The following is a 22,821-nucleotide window of genomic DNA, read 5'->3' on the forward strand; positions in this document are numbered from 1 at the left end:
GTCCGCAAACCGAGATCCTCTAGTCTCAGCCTCCCAAATGCTGGGATTATAAACGTGCGCCACCACACCCAGCTTGTTCACTCTTTTTAACATATTGGACTCTGCCTTTGGTTTTTTCCTGTTACTATAAACTGAATTACATTTTCAGCTTTTTCACAGATATTTTCAGTACTATATCAAAAATGCTAAAAGAGAGTGCAAAGCCATCAGAACTATTTGAAAAACAACATAAATCATAAATCACTTGCTTTTATAGACTTTAAATAGTGTCTTTTTTTTTTTTTTTTTTGGTGGTACTGGGGTTCCTGGAAGCCCTTCTACCTCCGGGCTACACTCCCAGACCTCTTTTACATTTTATATTTGGAAACAGGGTCTCCTAAGCCAGCGCGCGCGGCTGGCTTTGAACCTGCGCGATCCTCCTGTCTCTGCCTCCCAAGCGCGGGGATTACAAGCGTGCGCCACCACGCCCGGCAAGTGTCATTATTTTGATATTGAAAAGATTTATAATAATTTTTTTCTCTATTAAAGGACACAGAGATAGTGTGGATTTACAGAGGTTTAAAGAAACATCAAACAAAGTAAAAGAACTATTATCTGTAAGTATATTATTATAAGAGCTTGGTTTATTTTATTTTACTATTTTGGTATTTAGTTCAAAACAAACTTTTTTTTTTTTTTTTTTGGTGGTACAGGGGTCCCATGGAAGCATTCGGGAGGCTGAGACAGGAGGATCGCGGTTTGTAACAGCCTCAGCTGGTACTTAGTGAGGCCCTTTACAACTCAGTGAGACCCTGTTTCAAAATAAAGAATAAAAAATAGGGCTAGGGGTGTAGCTCAGAGGTAGAATGCCCCTGGGTTCCATCCCCAGTACTGTAGAAATTAAAAATAATAAAAGCTTGTGGTCTGGCTTAGTGGTAGAGCACCCCAGAATAGTAATATTGTATAAAATAATATAATAGGGGTTTGTGTTGTTGTTGTTGTTGTTGTTGTTGTTGTTGTTGTTTTGGTGGTACTGGGGTTCCTGGAAGCCCTTCTACCTCTGGGCTACACTCCCAGACCTATTTTTATATTTTTATTTGGAAACAGGGTCTCTTAAGCCAGCACGGCTGGCTTCGAATCTGTGTGATCCTCCTGTCTCTGCCTCCCAAGCCGGGGTGGGGAGGGGGATTACAAGTGTGCGCCACCAAGCCAGGCCCTATAATAGGCGTTTTGTTTGGTTTTGTTTTGTTTTTTGCGGGTCTGGGGATGGAACCCAGGGGCATTCGGCCTACGAGCTACAGCCTCTGCTCTATTTCTTATTCTTTATTTTGAAACTGGGTCTCACTTAGTTACAGAGGGCCTCACTAAGTAGCTGAGGCTGTCTGTGAACCGTGATCCTCCTGTCTCAGCCTCCCAAATGCTGGGATTACATGCGTGCGCCACCACGCCCGGCCATAATTTTTTAAAAATTAAAACTTATTACATCGAAGATACATCAAAGCCCATCCATTATTCCCAGGTTAGAACTCCTAGTCGTAGATGATTCTGTGAAACTTGATATGTCATTGTATTTAAAAGTATGTCAAGGAAAGTATTTAAAACAAGTTAAGCAAACAAGAAATAGCTCCAAGCCAGGACTGGTGGCGCTCGTTTGTAACCTCAGCATTCAGGAGGCAGGGAAGGGAGGATCGCTGTCCGTGGACAGCCTCAGCTACTTAGTGAAGGTCTCTGCAACTCAGTGAGACCTTGATTCAAAATAAAGAATAAGAAATAGGGCTGGGGGTGTTGCTCAGAGGTAGAATCCCCCTAGGTTCCATCCCCAATACTGCCCCCCCCCCAAAAAATAGCTACAACTGGTTTCAGAAGCAACAACTAAAATCAGACAGGATATTAGAATCTGTTCTATGACTATAGGAAATAATTCAGCACTGAACTATAATAGCATGGCAGTATAAATCAGCTCTGTGTGAAGAACATGGAGCATCAGAACCAGAAAGGCTTAACTTTCTTGAGATAGGAGATAAGTAATTTAATAAAGTACTAGTATTAGTTTATTGCAATATATTCTGAAACTCATTTCCAAGAGATGGTATAGGTTTGAATTTTTGTATGTGTGGTGCTGGGGGGTTGAACCTCAGGGGCATTTTGTGTGTGTGTGTGTGTGTGTGTGTGTGTGTGTGTGTGTGTGTGTGTGTAGTATTGGTTCCTGGAAGCCCTTCTCCCTCCGGGCTACACTCCCAGACCTATTTTTACATTTTATATTTGGAAACAGGGTCTCCTAAGCCAGCGCGTAGCTGGCTTTGAACCTGCGCGATCCTCCTGTCTCTGCCTCCCAAGCGCAGGGATTACAAGCGTGCGCCACCACGCCCGGCGAACCCCAGGGGCATTCTAAACCATGGCTTTTTTTTTTTTTTTTTTTTTTTAGCAGTACTGGGGAAACCTAGAGGTATTCTACCTCCAAGCTACACCCCCAACCTTTTTTTTTTTTTTTGCTGGTACTAGGGGTGGAATCCAGGGGCTTTTACCTCCAGGCCATACTCCTAGACCTATTTTATATTTTATTTAGAAACAGGGTCTCACTAAGTTGCTGAGAGCCTCTCTAAGTAGTTGAGGCTGGCTTCGAACTGCGTGATCCTCCTGTCTCAGCCTCCCAAACGCAGGGATTACAAGCGTGCACCACCACAACCGGCTTTTTATTTTTTATTTTGAAACAGGTCTAAGTTGCAGAGGGCCCAACTGAGTAGTGAGTACTTGAAGCTGGCCAAGTACCTGCAGTCTTCTTTCTCAGCCTCCCAAGTACTGGGATTACAGATGTGCACCACCACATCCAGTTTAACTTTTTATTTTGAAACAGGTCTCACTAAGTTGCTGAGGCTGGCCACAAACCTGCGATCCTCTTAGCCTCCCAAGTACTGGGATTATAAGCGTGCATCACCACGCCCAGCTGGTTTGAAAATATTTTAATGATTGCATAGTGGTATTACAGGTGAGAAAAGAAATAGGAGCATGTCATACCTTCTCCAAATTGTTTAGTGATTTATTAGTTCATCTGGAGAAATAAATGGGTAAAAAGAAAGTGATAGGGAATTAGCTTTTAGATAATTATTTTTCACCTAGTATGGTTGAAACATGATTATTTATCAGAACATTTTAGCTGACCTAGAAATAACCCTGATGTGAAAGAGAATACTTTGTCATTCAATACAAGTTGGAAAATTGGAGAGAAATTTGGAAAATTTCTTGTATCATGTATTTTCTTGTATCATGTCATAAACTTAGATGAATTCTTCTAGAGTTAAAAATTTAAAACATAGAAACATTTAAGAAAGTGAAGGTTTTTTTTTAATGTGTGTGTGTGGTACCAAGGATGAAATCCAGGGACATTCTACCTCCGATCTACACCCCTAGCCCGATTTTTTATGTTTTATTTTGAAACAGGGTCTTACTGAGTTTCAAAAATTCTCACTAAGTAGCTGAGGCTGTCCACAAACTGCAGTCCTCCTGTCTCAGCCTCCTGAATGCTGAGATTAGAAGCTTGCGTCACCATGCCCAGCTAGAAAGTGAAATATTTAACAAGTCAGTAAAACCAGTTTTCTAAATGTATACACAAAATGGGAATATTACGGTGAGTTATAAAGACACTTAAGGTCCTTATAAATCAGAACGAATTGAAGAAGAAATTTAGGTTTAAGCCAGGCATGATGGTGCATTCATGCTTGTAATTCCGGTACTTGAGAGGCAGAGACAGGAGGGTCGCAGGTTTGTGGCAAGCTTCAGCAACTTAGGCCCTCTGCAACTTAATGAGACCCTGTTTTGTTTTGTTTTGTTTTGTTTTATTTATTTATTTTGGTGGTACTTGAGGTGGAACCCAGAGGCTTTCTACCTCCAGGCTATACTCCCAGACCTATTTTATATTTTATTTGGAAACAGGGTCTCACTAAGTTGCTGAGAGCCTCACTCAGTAGCTGAGGCTGGCTTCGAACCTGCGTGATTCTCCTGTCTCAGCCTCCCAAGTGCGGTGCTTACAACCATGCACCACCACGCCTGGTTGAGACCCTGTTTTAAAATAAAAGGATAAGCCGGGCGTGGTGGCGCACGCTTGTAATCCCCCTAATCCCCCGCACTTGGGAGGCGGAAACCAGAGGATCACACTGGTTCGAAGCCAGCCCCGCTGGCTTAAGAGACCCTGTTTCCAAAAGTAAATAAAAAGTATAAAATAAGTCTGGGAGCATAGCCCGGAGGTAGAAGGGTTTCCAGGAACCCCAGTACCACCAAAAAGTAAAATAAAAGGATAAAGCGCATGCTTGCAATCCCAGCATTCAGGATGCTGGGACCAGAGGATCGCGGTTCACAGACAGCCTCAGCTACTTTGTGAGGCCCTCTTGCAACTTAGTGAAACCCTGTTCCAAATAAAGGATAAAAAATAGGGCAGGAGTGTAGCCCGGGGTTCCATCCCCAGACCCGCAAAAAAATAAATAAATAAAAGGATAAAATAAGTCTCAAAGTATAGATTAGAGGTATAATACCCCTGGGTTCTATCCCCAGTATGGAAAAAAATTAAATTTCACATATAATAAACAGATATCTTTGTTATAGAAATAGTTCATACAAATCAGAAGTTAAGATCCCCCAAAAGAACCTCCTCCAAAGCAGTATGATCAGTATATGAATTTAAGTAAGACAGTAGCTTTTTCTTTTGTGTGTATATGTGAATTATAAATGGTTTTAATTTTTCCTGCTTTCCTATATTTTCCCAATTCTTTGCACATTTGTATTACTGTGAAAAATATGATTTAGATTTATTTGTAAATAATAAGTAGAGTGTTTTGCAATTGACATTGAAAAAAACCATAATCTATAATATACTTTTGATCAGATAGTATAAAGCATATTGAGTTAAATAGATGAAGGGACTCTTTTTTTCTTTTTTTTTTTCTTTTTTTTTTTTTTGGTGGTACTAGGGATGGATCCCAGGGGCATTTTACCTCCGGGCTACACTCCAGGATTTATTTTATACTTTATTTGGAAACAGGGTCTCACTAAGTTGCTGAGAGCCTCACTAAGTAGCTGAGGCTGCCTTCGAACCTGTGCAGTCCTCCTGTCTCAGTCTTCCAAGCGCAGGGATTACAAGCGTGTGCCACCATGCCCCGCTGAAGGGATTCTTATAGTTAAAACAAAGGCTTGAAATTCAATTCAATTTTTTTTAATTATGTGTATGTACAATGCATACAGAATGATACTCCTTCGGAAAATCCTTTGAAAGACGTGAGTTCTCATGCCACATTTACTGAGTGTCACAAGACTTCTGTTTCTCTTCATTCACAACAAGGTAAGTATTTTGACTTTGTGGATTCTCTTCGCAAATATATTCATTTAAGCTTTAAATATATTTTGTTTATCAAACACTTTAATGAATGGTCTGAGTCATAAAATAAAGATTCCATAAGAATTACCATAACCTTAAGATTAAGCCATGTTACCTTAAACAGTCTTTCACAAGATTTTAGTCTATCAAGATGAAATGAAGTTTGATCACAGTGTAGTCTCAAGCCAGACATTGTGGCCCATGCTTGTAATCCTGGTATGTGGGCGGCTGAGACAGAGGATAACAGGTTTGCAGCCAGCTTCAGCTACTTAGACCCACTGCAACTTAATGAGACCCTGTTTCCAAATAAAAAGGTAAAGAATAAAGCATAGGACTGGAAATGTAGCTCCAAGGTAGAATGCCCCTGGGTTCCATTCCCAGCACCACCCAAATAAATAGAAAGATGAGTTATAAAGATTTGCTTTTAGCCAGGCGTGGTGGCGCACGTTTGTAATCCCAGCATTTGGGAGGCTGAGACGGTAGGATCGCGGTTCACAGACAGCCTCAGCTACTACTTAGTGAGGCCCTCTGCAACTCAGTGAGACCTGGTTTCAAAATAAAGAATAAAAAATAGGGCAGGGGGTATAGCTCGGAGGTCAAATGCCCCTGGCTTCCATCTCCAGACCTGCAAAAAAAAAAAAAAAAAGAGTATTTGCTTTTAACAAATCTGATTTTAACTTTTACAAGCTTACTCTGTAGCATCTTTTTTTTTTTTTTAGTTTAACTTTTAAAGATAGCAAATACGAACGCCACGCGTGGTGGCGCACACTTGTAATCCCCGTGCTTGGGTGGCAGAGACAGGAGGATCGCGCAGGTCCGAAGCCAGCCGTGCTGGCTTAAGAGATCCTGTTTCCAAAAAAAAAAAAAGTATAAAATAGGTCTGGGAGTGTAGCCCCAAAGTAGAAGGGTTTCCAGGAACCCCAGGACCACTAAAAAAAAAAAAAAGTAATACACTTGTGGTTTGAAATTAAAATATACATACTAGAAAATTGTTTCTCACTCCAACCACACATAACCACTGTTTTTGCCTGCCCCTAGTTTCATGCCTATGCAGTCATATATAACAAAGTCTTTCTTGCCTTTCTCTTACATAAAACGTAGCATTTCAAACTTGTTTTGCACTTACTGTGTTTTATTATTTTTTCTATTACCTTTTTTGTGGAGGCAAGTGTTTCCAAGGCTGGCCCCAAGTGATTATTTCCCTAAGCCTCCCAACTTGGCCTTCTTTCCCCCCTTTGAGTCAATTATATATACCAGAGTTGAAAAGTTAAAGAATTATAAATGTTTCTTAGAAAAAAATAGTACTGCCAGCCAGGCATGGTGATACATGCCTGTAATCCTAGTGCTTGAGAGTGTGAGGCAGGAGGATCGCAGGTTTGAGGCCAGCTGCAGCAACTTATACCTTGTCTCAAAATACAAAGTGCTGGGGCCAGGCATGTAATCCCAGTACTTGGGAGGCTGAGACAGGAAGATTGCAGGTTCACGACCAGCCTCAGCTACTTAGTGAGACGCTGTTTCAAAATAAAAAGGATTAAAAAATCGGGCTGGTGGTCTAGCTCAGAGGTAGAATGCCCCAGCGTTCAATCCTCAGTAGCAAAAAAAAATAAATAGAAAAAGCTTACCTTTTCCCCTCACTATCACATCTTACTCTCTTTCGGTATAGTAAATTTAGCATTATATATCGTGATCAGGTTGGGCTTATTCCAGCATCATATTTCATAGTGAAATACTGAAAAGCCCAAGATAGGAAACAAAACAAAGATTCTGGCTGTTACTGTTTCTGTTATATAGTAATTCTAGTCAGATCAGTAAGGCAAGTAAAGAAATAATAGGCTGGGTGTGGTTTTACACCCTGTAATTCCAGTACTTGAAGACTGAGACAGGATTGCTCTTTTGTGGTCAGGGTCAACAACTTAGTGATACCCTGTTTCAAAATAAGAAATAAAATAGGGCTAGGGTGTAGCTTAGAGACATGATGTCCCTGAATTCCACCCCTAGTTACCCCACACACTCGAAAGAAATGACAGAAGGATTAGAAGGGGGAAAATAAATGTGCACAGTATTTTAAGATAACATGGGTAACATTCCTTTTTTAAAAAAAAATGTTAGGTAGTGTATTGCAATTATTTATCATAGTGAATTCAGACTGACGCCATTTCTCAAGTTAGCACCTTGTAATGCTTATCCTCACACTTCAGTTGGGCCCATACTGTCTACTGACATTCTAACCCAGGCAAGGACTGAACTCTCTTCACGGTCTGTTCCCAGAGACGCCGCACATCTTTACCCATTTTCCACCAGTGATTTGTTTATCAACAACCTAGATGCTCTAATATTTAACTAAGTTTCTTCAAGTTTTTCTGAATATATTCTGTTCTTTTACACCTCACATCCAACTTTTGTTCTGACATTTCATTCATTCAGAGGATTTTCTTAAAATCTTGACTATTTTAAAAATAGACTTAATTTTAGCCACGTGTGGTGGCACATTCTTGTAATCTCCGCACTTGGGAGGCTGAGACAGGAGGATCACACAGGTTCACAGCCAGCCTCAGCTACTTAGTGAGGCTCTCAGCAACTTAGTGAGACCTTGTTTCCAAATGAAGTATAAAATAGGTCTGGGAGTATAGCCTGGAGGTAGAAAGCCTCTGGGTTCCACCCCCAGTACCCCCCCCCCACACACACACACAAAAGGGGGGGGGTCACAATTTTAAAGTCCATTTAAGATGCAAAAAAGCGAACTTGGGGTCAGGATAGAGCTTAATGGTAGAGCTAGTGCTTTGTTATGCTTAAGACTCTGGATTAAATCCCCAGCAGTCTAAAAAATAATAATGTTATCTTTACGCTATTGTTATTAGCATATACTAATAGGGCAGATTTGTAGGTTCCGCTGTGCTGTTCCCATCTGTGCATATGTCATGCCTTGACTGCATCTTTCCACTCTTGTCTTTCCGTACTTCCTCTCCTCCAGCTCCCTTAGCCTTCCCAAAGAATTTTTTATTTCCAGGTAATTTTTTTTTCCCTAGTTTAAACATGAAAGAAAATTTGTGATCCTAACCTCTTTGTGTCTGGCTTATTTCATTCCACATGGCATCCTGCAGTGCATGGTTTGTTCTCTGTGGCCAATTCTCCACTGTGTCTGTGCACCTTGTTCTCTTCGTCCGTTCCTCTGTTGCTGGGCACCTGTGGATAGTGCCATAGTACACATGGTACACAGGGTCTCTTGTTTGCTGGCTTCATTTCCTTTTGACAGATAACGAGGAATGATAGGTATAGCTGATCATACAGTGGTTCTGTTTGTTGTTCTATCTTTAGTCTATTCAGGAACCTCTGTACTGTTTTCAGTAGTGTGTGTACTAATTTAAATTCCCACCTGCAGTGTATAAGGACTCCTTTTTCCCTGTGTCTTCACCAGCATTTTTTTTCCATAAATGATAGCCATTCTAACTAGGGTCAGTTAGAATCTCATTGTAGTAGGCTTTTCTTTACATTTATTTGTGGTACTAGAGATTAACCCCGTGGGTGTTCTGCCACTGAGCTATACCACCAACCCTGTTTTATTTTTTATTTGGAAACAGGGTCTCATTAAGTCACTGAGGCTTGCCTCAAACCTACAATCCCTTTTTTTTTTTAATTTTATTTTTTTATTGGTGCACTGTATTCATATATCATAGTGGGATACAAACTTTTGTAAACATACATGCACACTTCGCCCAGTCAGCCCCCACCCAATCCCCACCCCATCCTCTCCCTATCCCTCCCTCCCATGCTTGGCTTAGTGGTTGACATCTATTATTATAGCAATTTATCCAAAATTAAAAATGATAATCTCACATAACAGTTTCATTTGTCTGATACCAAGCTTTTGATGACTTAAAGATAACATTTCAATATTTCTGTTTACTTTCTTTCTTACCAGATAATATTTTTTTCTATTTTTTTGGGTGAAACTATCATATATTTATATATTTATTTTTCAGAAAAAAAAATCTATCCTAATATGGAATATGGATTCTAGATACCCAAAACGATCTTGAAAAAGAACAAAGCTAGAAGATATATATTTTCTGATTTCAAACCATATAAAGCTACAATAATTGAAACAGTGTAGTACTATTCTAAAGGCAGATATATAAACCATTGGAGTTAAATAAAAGCCTAGAGCTAAATTCTTCCCTATATTGTCAAGTTATTTTTGACAAGGTTTCCATGAACATTTGGTGGTGGAAATAATAATCTTTTAACTAAATATTGTTGAAACATAATAATTACATGGAAAAGAATAAAGTTGGACCCTTACCTAATCCCATATATAAATATTAACTCAAAATAGATAAAAGACCTAAATATAAATCTTAAGACTATAAACTTTTAGGAGAAAATCTGGGTCATAAAACCTCACAACATTGAAATTGGCAGTGATTTCTTGGATATGATTTCAATGGCACAGGCAACAGAAGAGTATACAAACTCCCTAAAAATAAAAAAAAATATTGTATATCCAAAGACAATATAAACAGAGTTAACAGTTACTAATAGAATGGGATAAAATATTTCCAAATGCTATATCTGAAGGTATATTAATATTCCAACCAGAAATCCTAAAAATTAACAACAATAAAGGCAAACAATACCATTTAGAGATAGGTAAAAGACTAAAATAAGTAATGAATCTCCACAGATAACCAATCTTAGTTGTCTGTTGGATGGAAACTCTTCTTTCTCTGGTTCTGGTGTGTGTTACCTATTTCTTCTTTGTAGTTAATCTCTTTGAGTATTTTCTCTAGTGCTGGTTTTGAAGACATAAATTCCTTCAGTTTCTGTTTGTCATGGAAGCTTCTTATTTTTCCATCTAATTTGATAGAAAGTTTTGCTGGGTAGGAAATTTTTGGCTGGAAGTTGTTTTCTTTCAGAGTTTGGAATATGTTACTCCAAGCCCTTCTGGCTCTCATGACTTGGTTTGGGAAGTCTGGAGTGATTCTAATTGGCTTGCCTCTGAATGTCACTTGGCCCTTTGTTTTTGTTGCCTTTAAGATTCTCTGCTTGGCTTCCACATTGGTCATTTTGACAATTATGTGGCATGGGGATCCTCTTCTCCGATCCTGTCTAAAGGGAGTTCTATAAGTTTCCTGGACCTGTGTATCAACCTCTTGCTCTATGTTTGGAAAATTTTCTGCTATTACTTCCTTGAAGAGATTGTTGATCCCTTTGGTTTCACTTTCTTTTCCCTCCTCTATTCCAATTATTCTTAGGTTAGCTCTCTTAAAATGGACCCATATTTCTTCAATATCAGATTCCTGCTGTCGGATATTTTTTCCTAGATTAGAAACTATGCGTTCATTTTTGGAATGATCATCTTCTAAGAGCGAGATTCTGTTCTCCATGTGGTCTAATCGGTTGTTTGTGCTTTGAATTGAGGCCTTTACTTCATTAATTGCATCCTTTATCTCTTTTTTGCTCTCTCTGAGTTCTTTTCGAAGCACCTCTATTATTTCTACAGTTATTTTCCTGATTTGATCTTCTAGAAATCTCTGAATTTCTGTTTTATCAGGTTCTGATGTTGTGGGGTTGTGGGCATTCATTGCTCCAGTATTATTCCTCTTTCCCATGATTTTGGAAGTTTGTGCCTTCTCTGGGTTCTTCCGTTGGGTCACTATGACTTCACTTAAGGTGCTCTGGATCTCGAGTCAGTAGTATCTCAGACCCCACTACTCCTTTACTGGGTTGTATCACAGAGTCTCCGACCCAGAGAGTCGATAGAGGCTGCTTTAGACTGTGGGGGGTGCCAGGTTGCACGTTCTCCTATGGTGTGATATCTCTGCCACCGCCACTCCCCCACTGCGTCAAGTCCCAGGGAGTACAGTACTGGGATTTCTCCTCTGTGGCCCGCAATTTGACTCACTGTTCTTGAGTACGCAGATGTAGCTGTACTGGATTCGGTGAATTCTCTGCTGCTGCCGCAGGTGGCAATATGGCGCCGCTGCTACGCCCTCGGCCGTGAGGCTGGCGTATTTCTTCTTTGTTTTGATTTCCACTCTGAATCCCTGCAGCGTGTGCTGAGCTCAGCCACTGGGAGCTTTAGATGCTCTCTGTGCCGAGAAATCCCGCCTGGCTGTGCCGCAGCGGCTCACCTTGGCTTGCTGTAGCCGTCTGGTGAACTCGCCGCTGCCGCCGGCAGTATGACACTGCTGCCGCGTCCTCGGGCGTGATGCCGGTTATCTCCTCTGTGGCTCTGAGCTCTGTTCTCAGTCCACTTTCTCTCTGGAGCCTGGTGATATTTTGTTTCTCTGGTGATGGTGTTTTCTGGCTATGAAAGGTGCTGATTTTGTGGTAATGGAGATTGGTTGTTAGCAGGGCTCTTAAGCCCCGCTTTTCTCGGTCGCCATCTTCCTGGAAGTCCTGACCTACAATCCTTCTATCAGCCTCCTAAGTACTGGGATTACAGGTATGAGCCACCACACCCAGCTTTTATGTTGTTTGTTTGTTTGTTTGTTTGTTTTGTGGTACTGGAAATGGGACCCAGGGGCCTTCTACCTTTGGGCTACACTCCCAGACCTATTTTATATTTTATTTAGAAACAGGGTCTCACTAAATTGCTGAGGCTGGCTTTGAACTTGCGTAATCCTCCCAAGCGCTGGGATTACAAGCGTGTGCCACCACGCCCAGCTTGATGTAGTTTTGATTTATATTTTTCTTTTGACTAAAGATATTGAGCAGTTTTCAATAGTATTTATTAGCTGTTCATACTGCTGCTTTTGAGAAGCATCTGTTTAAATCATTTGCCCATTTACCCATTAGATCACCTTTTTTTGTTAAAATTTTTAAGTTTATTGTCTATTAAAGGTGTTAATCCTTTGTCAGATTAATAGCTGGGCAAATATTTTGTCACTTCAGTCTGGTGATTTTTTTTGTAGCTCTGAATAAGTTTTTTTTTTTTTTTTTTAGTTCCTGGAAGCCCTCCGGGCTACACTCCCAGACCTATTTTTTATATTTTTATTTTGGAAACAGGGTCTCTTAAGCCAGCATGGCTGGCTTCAAACCTGCACAAACCTCCTGTCTCTGCCTCCCAAGTGCGGGGATTACAAGTGTGCACCACCATGACCGGCTATATTACGCTTTTTAATTTGAAAATTCATTTGCTTTTGTTTCCTGAGTTGTTGGAGTAAAGGTAGCATCAAAAAAATAATAATAATAGGAATGTCCTCTTTGTACTTCTGTGGAAATCTTCAGTCTTAAAAAGCCAACAACAAACTAGGTGTGTTGCCTGCGCCTATAATCCCAGTATTTGGGAGGTTGAGACAGAAAGATCACAGGTTTGAGGACAACCTCCGCAAAACAAAACAAAATAAAACAAAAAAATGCGTCTACACAGAAAGAGCCAACAAAAAAGCAAGGCACTCTGGTACGTGCCTGTGGTCTCAGTTACTTGGAAGGCTGAGGCATGCGGGGATCTTGACCCCGAGTTCAGGGCCAGCCTGGGTATCATAACAGGACTGTGGATTTTTTTTTTTTTTTTTTAGGGGAGCATGAAGGAACCAACAACAAAAATACACAGGATATGTAGTGTATATTATGCTACTATATTTTTTAAGGGGGGGCATCTACACAAATACCCCTGAAAGAATACATGAGAAACTACTTTGACTGCTCTAATAAGGGGTCATTTAGGAACAGGAAGGAAAGATGCTTTACTTTATGCTCTTTAGTTCTTCACTGTCTTTTCATAATAAATAAATTAAATGGTTTACTCAAAATAAATTGCATAATTTTGGGAATCTCATAAGCTTCCTGTTACTTTTTTGTTCAGTGTTGGGGAAAGATATGTTATCTTAAGAAACACTTTGTATTTGGTTATTGAGTATTAGTTGCATGGCTTTTTATCCTTTCACATTTTCTTTTAGCAGAAAGCAGTGGTAGACCATTGATAGAAGAGACTCATGAAGTAGATTCCAAAGCAGCCTTGCTACCGGTGAGTAGATTTCAGTGAAACAAATACTATTACTAAATACAAAGTTATTAAAGAAGAGTTAAAGGATGGTGTTTTATATGAAAGTAAATCAAGCTTTCAAAAAATGTCTACTTTGAGAACTGGCATCAGTTCATGCTGGCAGTAGAGGAAAGTTTCTTCTGTGGTGTGATAGTCATGAATTTTATGGGAAAATAAATGCAGAAGAATGAAGGTAAATCTCTTTTGTTTGAATTAGGACTAAAATGAGTTCATTCCCAGCCAGCTGAGGAATATGTGCTTTTACAAACTCCATTTAAATTCACACTCTAACATTCAAGACAAGAGCTCAGGAGGAAGTGGGAAATTGCTCCTTTCATAGTCATGTCTGTAGAAACCAGTGCTCATAATTATGATCCCAAAAAATTGACTTGTAAGATTGTGTTGTTAAAAATTCTCTTATTTGCCAGGCGTGGTGGCGCACACTTGTAATCCCCGCACTTGGGAGGCGGAGACAGGAGGATCACGCAGGTTCGAAGCCAGGCGGGCCGGCTTAAGAGACCTTGTTTCCAAATATAAAAAAGTATAAAATAGGTCTGGGGGTGTAGCCGGGAGGTAGAAGGGCTTCCAGGAACCCCAGGACCACCAAAAAAAAAATTATCTCATTAAGTAAAGTTATTTCAGCAGGAGAAAGAAGCTGGTCAACACAGTTTGCAGCCACAAATCCTCCTCTCTGGAGGGATCTATCTGAACCTAAGCTGAACAGTATTGCAACAAAGTCCTATTGAAGATGACCTCAGAATGCCAAATTAGAAAATATATGACAGTCAAGATACATAAACTGTGTTAGATATCTACTAATCATAGTAGAATTGTTGGTTTTAGATTATAAAATAAGTACATTTAAAGTAACTTAAAATATTATCAAACATAGCCGAGCGTGGTGGCTCACACTTGTAATCCCAGCATTTGAGAGGCTAAGACAGGAGGATCATGGTTCACAGACAGCCTCAGCTACTTAGACCCTGTTTCAAAATAAAGAATAAAAAATAGGGATGGAAGTGTAGCTCAGAGGTAGAATCCCTTGTGTTCCATCCTCAGTAGTTAAAAAATATAAAATAATATTATCAAACATAAAAAAGGAAAAATATTTTTGAAAAAGACTTCCCGAAGCCAGATGTGGTGGTGCACACTTGGAATTCCCAGCATTTGGGAGGCTGAGACAGGAGGATCGCAGTTCATGGACAACCTCAGCTACTTAGTGAGGTTCTATGCAACTTAGTGAGACCCTGCTTCAAAATAAAGAATTAAAAAAAATAGGGTTGAGTGTGTCGCTAAAAAAAAAAAGTGCCTGATTAGAAAAAAAATCTAGAAATAAAACATAAGTGCTCAGTAGGGTTTAAGTAACATGTGAAATGCCCCAAAGAGAATTACTGAACTGGACCAGAATGCAACCAGGACACAAATAGAGTAAGATGAATAGGTAGGTCAAAGAGTCATGGGGATACATCTAATCAGCTGTGAGAGTAAGCACAATTGGGAGAGAGAAATGGCTTAGAATGGTCCAAACTCATGAAATATGTAAACGTTCAAAGTAAGGAAATCTGAGTTCCAAACTGGAAAAGTAAAAATAAATTCATACCTAGAAATAGCACCATAAATCTGCAAAATAAAAGTCATACATATACACACAAAAAAGCTAAAATGAAGTTTGTGTACATATCACAAAATGATTAACTTTGGGGGTTTTTTTTGTTTTTGTTTTTTTTGTTTGTTTGTTTTGTTTTTGTGGTAGTACTGGGGTTCCTGGAAGCCTTTCTACCTCCGGGATACACTCCCACGGGATACACTCCCAGACCTATTTTTAACTTTTTTATGTGGAAACAGGGTCTCTTAAGCCAGTGAGGCTGGCTCCGAATCAGCATGATCCTCCTGTCTCCTCCTCCCAAGCGCGGGGATTACAAGCGTGCACCACCACGCCCGGCTACTTATGTTATTTTGGCAAGGAACACATTTTTTTAGAATCATGGAAACATGTATATTTCATGACAATAATATCTTCAAAACAAAGAATTTGAAAAGGTAGAAAAACTCTGTTATACAAAATAAGACTCCTGAACTTCCGTGTTTTACTTTCTGGCAGCTATACACATTTATTGTTTTATGAGTTCAATTATGTGAAATAACTTCAAATTTACATAATGAGTTTGAGACTATAATACCCAAATAAAAGTATATATAAAAAAGAACTTTAAAGTTTTTAGTTCGTTATTCTTAAAACATACTATAAGAAACAAAAGTGTTTAAGAGTTATGCTTTTATCTAGAAATGTTTGTCTTTTAAGTTTCATTTGTTTGTTTTTGACTAAAGGATTGGTTACAAGAGAGACCACCTAACAGAGAAATGTAAGTAAGCCTCTTCTTAAATTATAAAGTATCATAGTTATCAACCATTATCTTTTTTTATGTTCTTTTCATCATCTCTTTAATACCTCTTTATCTATAGGTGATGATTATTCTAGCGTCTACTGTATTTACATAGGTGAGATAGGGTAATCAAGTTATTAAATTATAACTCTACTAAGACCTTCCTAAGTGATAGTTATGATTTTATTGTTTGTGTTTGTGTGTGGTAGTGCAGAGTGAATCCAGGGTGTTCTACCTCTGAGGTATACTGCCTGCCCCATTTTATTCGATTTTGAAACAGATTCTTGCTAAGTTACTGCACCTGTGGCCTCGAACTTGTGAACTTCCTGTCTCAACCTCCCAAGTACTAGGATTACAGACATGCACCATTGTACGTAGAGGGGGGGGGGTGCACGCACATGCGCGTGCTCATGCGCATTTTGCGAGGGGGTCAAACTCTGGGCATAACATAATAACATACACAAGGCAAAACACTGAGCTACATCCCTAGCCCATGACTTTTTTTTTTTTTCTTTTTTTTTTCTTTTTTTCCCCCAGTACTGGGGATGGAACCCAGGGGCATTCTACCTCCAACCTACACTACCAGCCCTGTTTTTTATTCTTCATTTTGAAACAGAGTCTGAGTTGCAAAGGGCTTCACTAAGTAGCTGAGGCTGTCCTCGAACTGCGATCCTCCAGTCTCAGCCCTCCAAATGCTGGGATTACAAACGTGTGCCACCACACCCAGCTCATGATTTTATGTTTGAGGACTCTTTTCAGCTCACTCTTAAATAAATCTTTTGAAAGACCTAGTTTGAGACTTTAGTTTTATACCTTATTAACTTCTTTGTTCATCATTGTAATTAAACTTTTTATTTGCTTTTGGAAAACCCTTTGATAATAAAACATAATTGTATATTAGGAAGCTGCATACAGGAAAATTCACTAGAATCTTCACTAGATGTGAAAATTGGAAACAGACGGCAACCTGGAGCCAGGTTTGGTGGTGCAGACCTGGAATGCTAGTACTTGGGAGGCTGAGACAGAAGGATTCAAGTTAAAAGCCAGCCTCTATAATCTAGTAAGATTCTTAGCAACCTAGCATGATCCAATTTCCAAAATAAAATAAAATGGGGGTGGCAGTATAGCCCAGAGGTATAATGCCCCTGGATTTCATCCCCAATACTAAAAAAAAAAAAAAAAAAAAAAAAAAAAACTGAATAAAAAGGCAACCTGACAGGTATTTTTCCCAGAAAGTAAAGATTTTTTATATAAATTAGACATAAAGAAGAATTAAGGTAACCTCTGTGTTTCCAGCCTAGGAATTAGTACAAATGACATTTTTTAAAACCTTGTTTTGATACCCACTTGATTATTTGATAGAGACTAATTGAGAAGCTAACTGGAAGGAATCATACATTCAGGAGAAATCTGAGATGGAAAGCTGGGCGTGGTGGTGCCGCACGCTTGTAATCCCAGCATTTGGGAGGCTGAGACTGGAGGATCGCTGTTTGAGGACAGTCTCAGCTACTTAGTGAGGCCCTTCACAACTTAGTGAGATCCTGTTTCAAAACAAAGAATAAAAATAGGGCAGGGGGTATAGCTTGGAGGTCAAATGCCCCTGGGTCCATCCCCAGACCCTCAAAAAAGAAAAAAAGAAAAAAAAATCTGAGATGGATGTGAATATACAGTGAAGAAAATAAACCATGTACTACATAGGTTAAGAGTGGCTCGGATTGTTTGAGTAGCCTAGCCCTGAGTTGTATTTGGAAGACCTGCCTGCATCAGACCTTTTTGAGGACTGTTGTATTTTATAACCAAAATAATAGGATATAAATACAGAATAGGTGATTGGAAGTTGATCTCGATTTTGGTGTCTTAACAAGAATGCTGTCTTTTCTGTAGACCCATAAAACTACCCATAAGGTCAGAGTTGATTGTCACACTTGGGTCCTGAGAAAAGAGTGGTTTATCAGCATCAGGCAAAGTGATGATCAAAATATTTTCTATTGAGCCGGGCATGGTGGTGCACGCTGAGCATTCGGGAGGCTGAGACTAGAGGATGACGGTTCACGGACAGCCTCAGCTACTTAGTGAGGTCCTCTGCAACTTAGTAAGACCCTGTTTCAAAATAAAGAAAAAAAATAGGACAGGGGGTGTAGCTTGGGGGTCAAATGCCCCTGGGTTCCATCCCCAGATCTGCAAAAAAAAATGAGGAAGGGAGGGAGGGAAAGAAAGAATAAAAAACAGGGCTGGGGGTGTAGCTCAGAGGTAGAATGTCCCTGGGTTCCATCCCCAGTACCACCAAAAAAAATTCCTGTAAGAAAATACTTGCCGGGCGTAGTGGCACACACTTGTAATCCCCGCGCTTGGGAGGCAGAGACAGGAGGATTGCGCAGGTTCAAAGCCAGCCACGCTGGCTTAAGAGACCCTGTTTTCTAAATAAAAAAATATAGAATAGGTCTGGGAGTGTACCCCGGAGGTAGAAGGGTTTCCAGGAACCCCAGTACCACCAAAAAGAAGAAAGAAAAGAAAAGAAAGAGAATACTTAGCCGGGAATGGTGCTACAGGCTTGTAATCCCAGCATTTGGGAGTCTGAGACAGGAGGATCACTGTTCAAGGGTAGCCTCAATTACTATTTATTGAGACCCTTTTCAACTCAGTGAAACCCTGTTTCAAAATAAAGAATAAAAGCCGGGCATGGTGGTGCACGATTGTAACCTCAGAGCTTGGGAGGCTGAGACCAGATGATCAGGGGTCTTTCAGCTACTTAATGAGGCCCTTTGCAAGACCCTGTTTCAAAATAAGGAATAAATAATAGGGCTGGAGGTCTAGCTCAGAGGTAGAATGCCCCTGGGTTCCATTTCCGATGCCGCCAAAAAAAAAAAAAAAAAAAAAGGAATAAAACCAGGCATGGTGGTGTACACATTTGGGAGGCTGAGACAAGAATTGCAAACAGCCTCAACTACTTAGTGAGATCCTCTGCAACTCAGTGAGACCCTTCAAAATAAAGAATAAAAATAGAGATTGGGGTATCAATCAGGTAGAATGCCTGTGGGTTCTATTCCCAGTACCACAAAATTTTTCAAAAAATAAAGACTAAAAAGGAGGGTTGGAGGTAGAATGTCCCTGGGTTCCATTCTTAGTGCCACACAATATATATATTAAAGAGAAACTCAACCTTTAGGGTCAGGTGGAACAAGATAGAAAGAGACTGCAGTAGCCCTCTACTTGTGAGGTCTTTTTTGTACTGGGGTGGAACCCAGGGGCTTTTCTACCTCTGGGCCATACTCCCAGACCTATTTTATACTTTTTATTTGGAGACAGGGTGTCACTGAGAGCCTAAGTATCTGAGTCTGGCTTCAAATCTGCATGGTCCTCCTGTCTCAGCCTCCCAAGCACTGGGATCACAAGAGTGGGTCACCACGCCGGGCTGTGTGAGGATCTGGTCCTTTCTGTCCTGAGCAAAGCCACATAACTGTATAATAGGGGAACAAACCTATAACCCGTTTTTCTTGGTTTGCATTCCACTCTTCTTTGCACTATACCTAGGTCTCTATTTTGCCCTGGAATCCTTAAAATTAAAAGAAATTCTAGCCGGGCGTGGTGGCGCACACTTGTAATCCCAGTACTTGGGAGGCTGAGACAGGAGGATCACAGGTTTGAGGACAGTCTCAGCAAGTAGTGAGATTCTTATGAACCTAGTAAGACCTTGTTTTCGAATAAAAACAAAATAGGGCTGATCATATGGCTTAGAGGTAGAATGCTCCTGGGTTCCATCCCCAGTACAGGAAGAAAGAAAAAGAGAAAGAGAGAAAGAGAGAAAGAGAGAAAGAGAGAAAGAAAGAAAGAAAGAAAGAAAGAAAGAAAGAAAGAAAGAAAGAAAGAAAAAGAAAGAGGAATTCTACAAATACAGAAGTCCTGATTTTATTTATTTATTTATTTTGTTTGTGTGGTGTAGGGATTGAACCCAGGGGGATTTTACCTCTGAGCTACACTCCAGACCTGTTTTTTGTTTTGTTTTGTTTTGTTTTGGGGTTTTCTTTTTTTTGGGGGGTGGTTGTTGCTTTGTCTTGTTTTTTTGTGGTACTGGGGTTCCTGGAAACCCTTCTACCTCGGGGCTACACTCCCAGACCTATTTTATATTTTTATTTGGAAACAGGGTCTCTTAAGCCAGCGAGAATCGCTTCGAACCTGAACAATCCTCCTGTCTCCGCCTCCTAAGCACGGAGATTACAAGGGTACGCCACCATGCCCAGCGTTATTTTTTATTTTGAAAAAGGATCTTGGCTAAGTGACTGAGGCTGGCCTCGAACCTGCAATCCTCCTGTCTCAGTCTCCTGAGTACTGGGATTACAGGCATGCGCCACCATGCCCGGCTTTGTTATTCTGAAGCAGGGTCTGACTATGTTGCTAAGGGTCTTGCTAAGTTGATACTGAGGTGATCCTTCTGCTCCAGCCTCTCAAGAACTGGGATTACAGAGGTGAGCCGACGTCCTTGGCTCAGAAGTCATGAAACACTTTTACTTTGTTAGAATCTATTAGCTTTCATTTTGACACCAAACTACTAATGATGTTTATGTAGACATAAACTGTAGGCATAAGTTGTTGATCAAATAGGCATATGGCTACATATTTATGTTAGATTAGCAGTTGGCCAAGGGAAAATGGCAGATAGTCAAACAGGTCAGAACCCGAATGTCAGAGTTTCCTTAATGATATTTCATCTGATGGTGATGAGAGTTTTAAAAAGTAAAAATTAAGGTTGTGATACAACTCATACTTTTTGGTGTTTCTTTAGGCCATCTGAAGAAGGAACATTAAATGGTGAGTCCCTGTTGTAAATTTAATATAAAAATGTGCGAATTACATATGATCAATTAAAGCAATTACCGTTAATAGGTAAGACATTTTAGACTTCCATTTTAAAGAAGCCAAGGTAGCTGGAAATCTTGTGTAGGTGCTCTTTAGTGTAGATATATTTCAAACACGTGTCCCCTGTGAGTGATGGTCTCCTCTGTCACCACCACCCTTTATCCCGCTCCCCCTCCCTGACATTCCCCGCATAGTGAGGACACTCCCAGGCCGCTGTGTGAAACCCCAGAGAGTTGCCCTTGCCCGCCCTCACTTCGCTCTGATGGCCTGTTGCATTTACCTCTTAAGCATCTCTAGAATCTACCCTCCACAGTACACTACATGGCTACGCTCAGTTTAGACCATCACTTTTATTAAAGTATAAATGTACATCCAGAATAATGCAGATAAGCCATCAATGAAATCTCACCAAGTGACCATACCCATGGAATCAGAACTCAAAAGACAGTCTGTTACCAATATCCCAGCTCCTTCAGGGGGCTTTCTTGTTGCAACCCCCACCACTAACACGGTGAATTAATTTTACGTGTGTGTGTGTGTGTGTGTGTGTGTGTGTGTGTGTGTGTGATGCTAAGTAAATGGAATCATAACATGTATGGTTTGTGTCTGGCTTCTTGACAAGTTTTTATGAGATCCAACATTATTGTGTTGTTGATTCAACATGTTTGTGCATTCTTACTACTTTGCATTATTTCTTTGTGTTAAATATTGAGTTTATCCATTCCACGAATTGAAGAGCATTTTAGTAGCTTGCATTATATGGCTGTTTGGGTTCCTGTTGGTTTGAGCATTCTGTTTATTTGCTGTAGTACTCGTAATGGTTTTATCCCTAGAGGCCAGCTGCCAGGAGGCAGATTGTACATGGTTCAGATTTAGTACTGATTGCCAGATAGGTTCCAAGGTGGGGATGCCCTTCTGGCCTTCCTGCTTGGAGTTTTATTTCTAGCTCTGTTCTGCTGCCAAAGAGATTCTCCTAAAAGACCTGATCCGCGTCTCCTCTGCTTTCTGGTTCTCCTGTTGTATCCAGTGACATCTCCTGGCCTTGTTCTTGCTTCTGTAGCTTCACCTCCTGCAGGTATGCTTTCACTCTGGCTAGTAATCGTAACCTTGGCTGCATATTCAGATTACTTGTAGAAAATCGCTCGTATACTGACATGTACCTACAAATTTAGAATATTTGGGACAAAGATCACAGACCTGCTGAGTTGTTGAGAAGCCTCTTGGGTCATTCTGATGTGTATGTATAATTAGCCCTACTCATACCAAACTTTCCCTGATGTCGTGTGTGTTTAACACTTCCTTGCTTTTACACATTACTCTCCATTTCCTCTGCTCTTCTGAGACACCCTTTCAACTGCTCATCAACCCGGAGGCATTAAGTATTCCTCCGTTGTAGTCCTTTAGGATGCAATATGTGTGTCTAAGGGTGAATTTACGTTTTTTATGGTTATCACAGTATTAAAATTGTAGACTAACCTCTAAGACAATAGGTTCCTTTGTATTCTAGAAAATGAGTACAGTAGCAGTTTTTAGAGAAGAGTCTCTTTGAGATGTGTTACACATTTCTGAAATTCATTTTCTCATGGTAGACTTGCTAAAATGGTTACATGGCTTATAGTCCCCAGGTCCCAAAGTCAGAAAGGACGAGATTATGATTGGAAGTGGGAGGAGTGGCTAGGGTGTGGTATGCAGCAGGAACCAGGAGAACAAGAAGTCTCCTGTGCTGCCTCCCTCCTGATGCACAGTGAGACAGGCGAATACTGGGATGGCGGGCATATTTCACTACTCAGTCTCTATTCTGAGGATAGGCTACAGGAAGGAAATTTAAAGGGCTTACATGACAATGTCTGAGTAAAAATTTATGCTGAAATATAAATTTTTTCTTTTTTTTTTTCTTGTTCTTTCTTTTGTAATACCCACAGACTCTCTACCTTCAAACTACACCCTGAGTTGTTTTTCATTTTGAAGCAGGGTCGTGCTAAGCTACTGAGGGTCTCATTAGGTTGCTGAGACTGGCACTGAGCTCTTGATCTTGCTGTCTCTGCCTCCCAAGCACTGTGGTCACGCGTGCGCCACTGTATTTGTCTGCACTGCACTAGTACTTTTTAAATAGTCTTGCTTCTTTTCCATTTTAGGTCTTGCTTCTCCATTCAAGCCAGTTCTGGATACAAATTACTATTATTCAGGTCAGTAATATTAGAAACAAAATAGGGCAATATTTTGAACTTTTGGCGATTACATTATTTCTTTCT

At 40.2% G+C, this 22,821-nt stretch overlaps 1 protein-coding gene across 1 annotated transcript in view; it reads left to right on the top strand.

Moving 5' to 3' along the window:
- TRPM7 (transient receptor potential cation channel subfamily M member 7) overlaps positions 1–22,821 on the top strand; it is a gene marked incomplete at both ends in the record, with an annotated part of 69,409 nt that overhangs the window by 37,755 nt on the left and 8,833 nt on the right. Inside the window, 6 exons of the mRNA XM_080707013.1 lie at positions 529–596; positions 5,212–5,308; positions 13,246–13,313; positions 15,660–15,694; positions 20,496–20,521; positions 22,705–22,755. Coding sequence (XP_080563139.1) covers positions 529–596; positions 5,212–5,308; positions 13,246–13,313; positions 15,660–15,694; positions 20,496–20,521; positions 22,705–22,755 — 345 coding nt within the window. The remainder of the gene's footprint in view (positions 1–528; positions 597–5,211; positions 5,309–13,245; positions 13,314–15,659; positions 15,695–20,495; positions 20,522–22,704; positions 22,756–22,821) is intronic.

The sequence above is a fragment of the Muscardinus avellanarius genome (assembly GCF_963383645.1).
Source record: "Muscardinus avellanarius genome assembly, chromosome: 12".
In the NCBI taxonomy this organism is placed as follows: Eukaryota; Metazoa; Chordata; class Mammalia; order Rodentia; family Gliridae; genus Muscardinus; species Muscardinus avellanarius.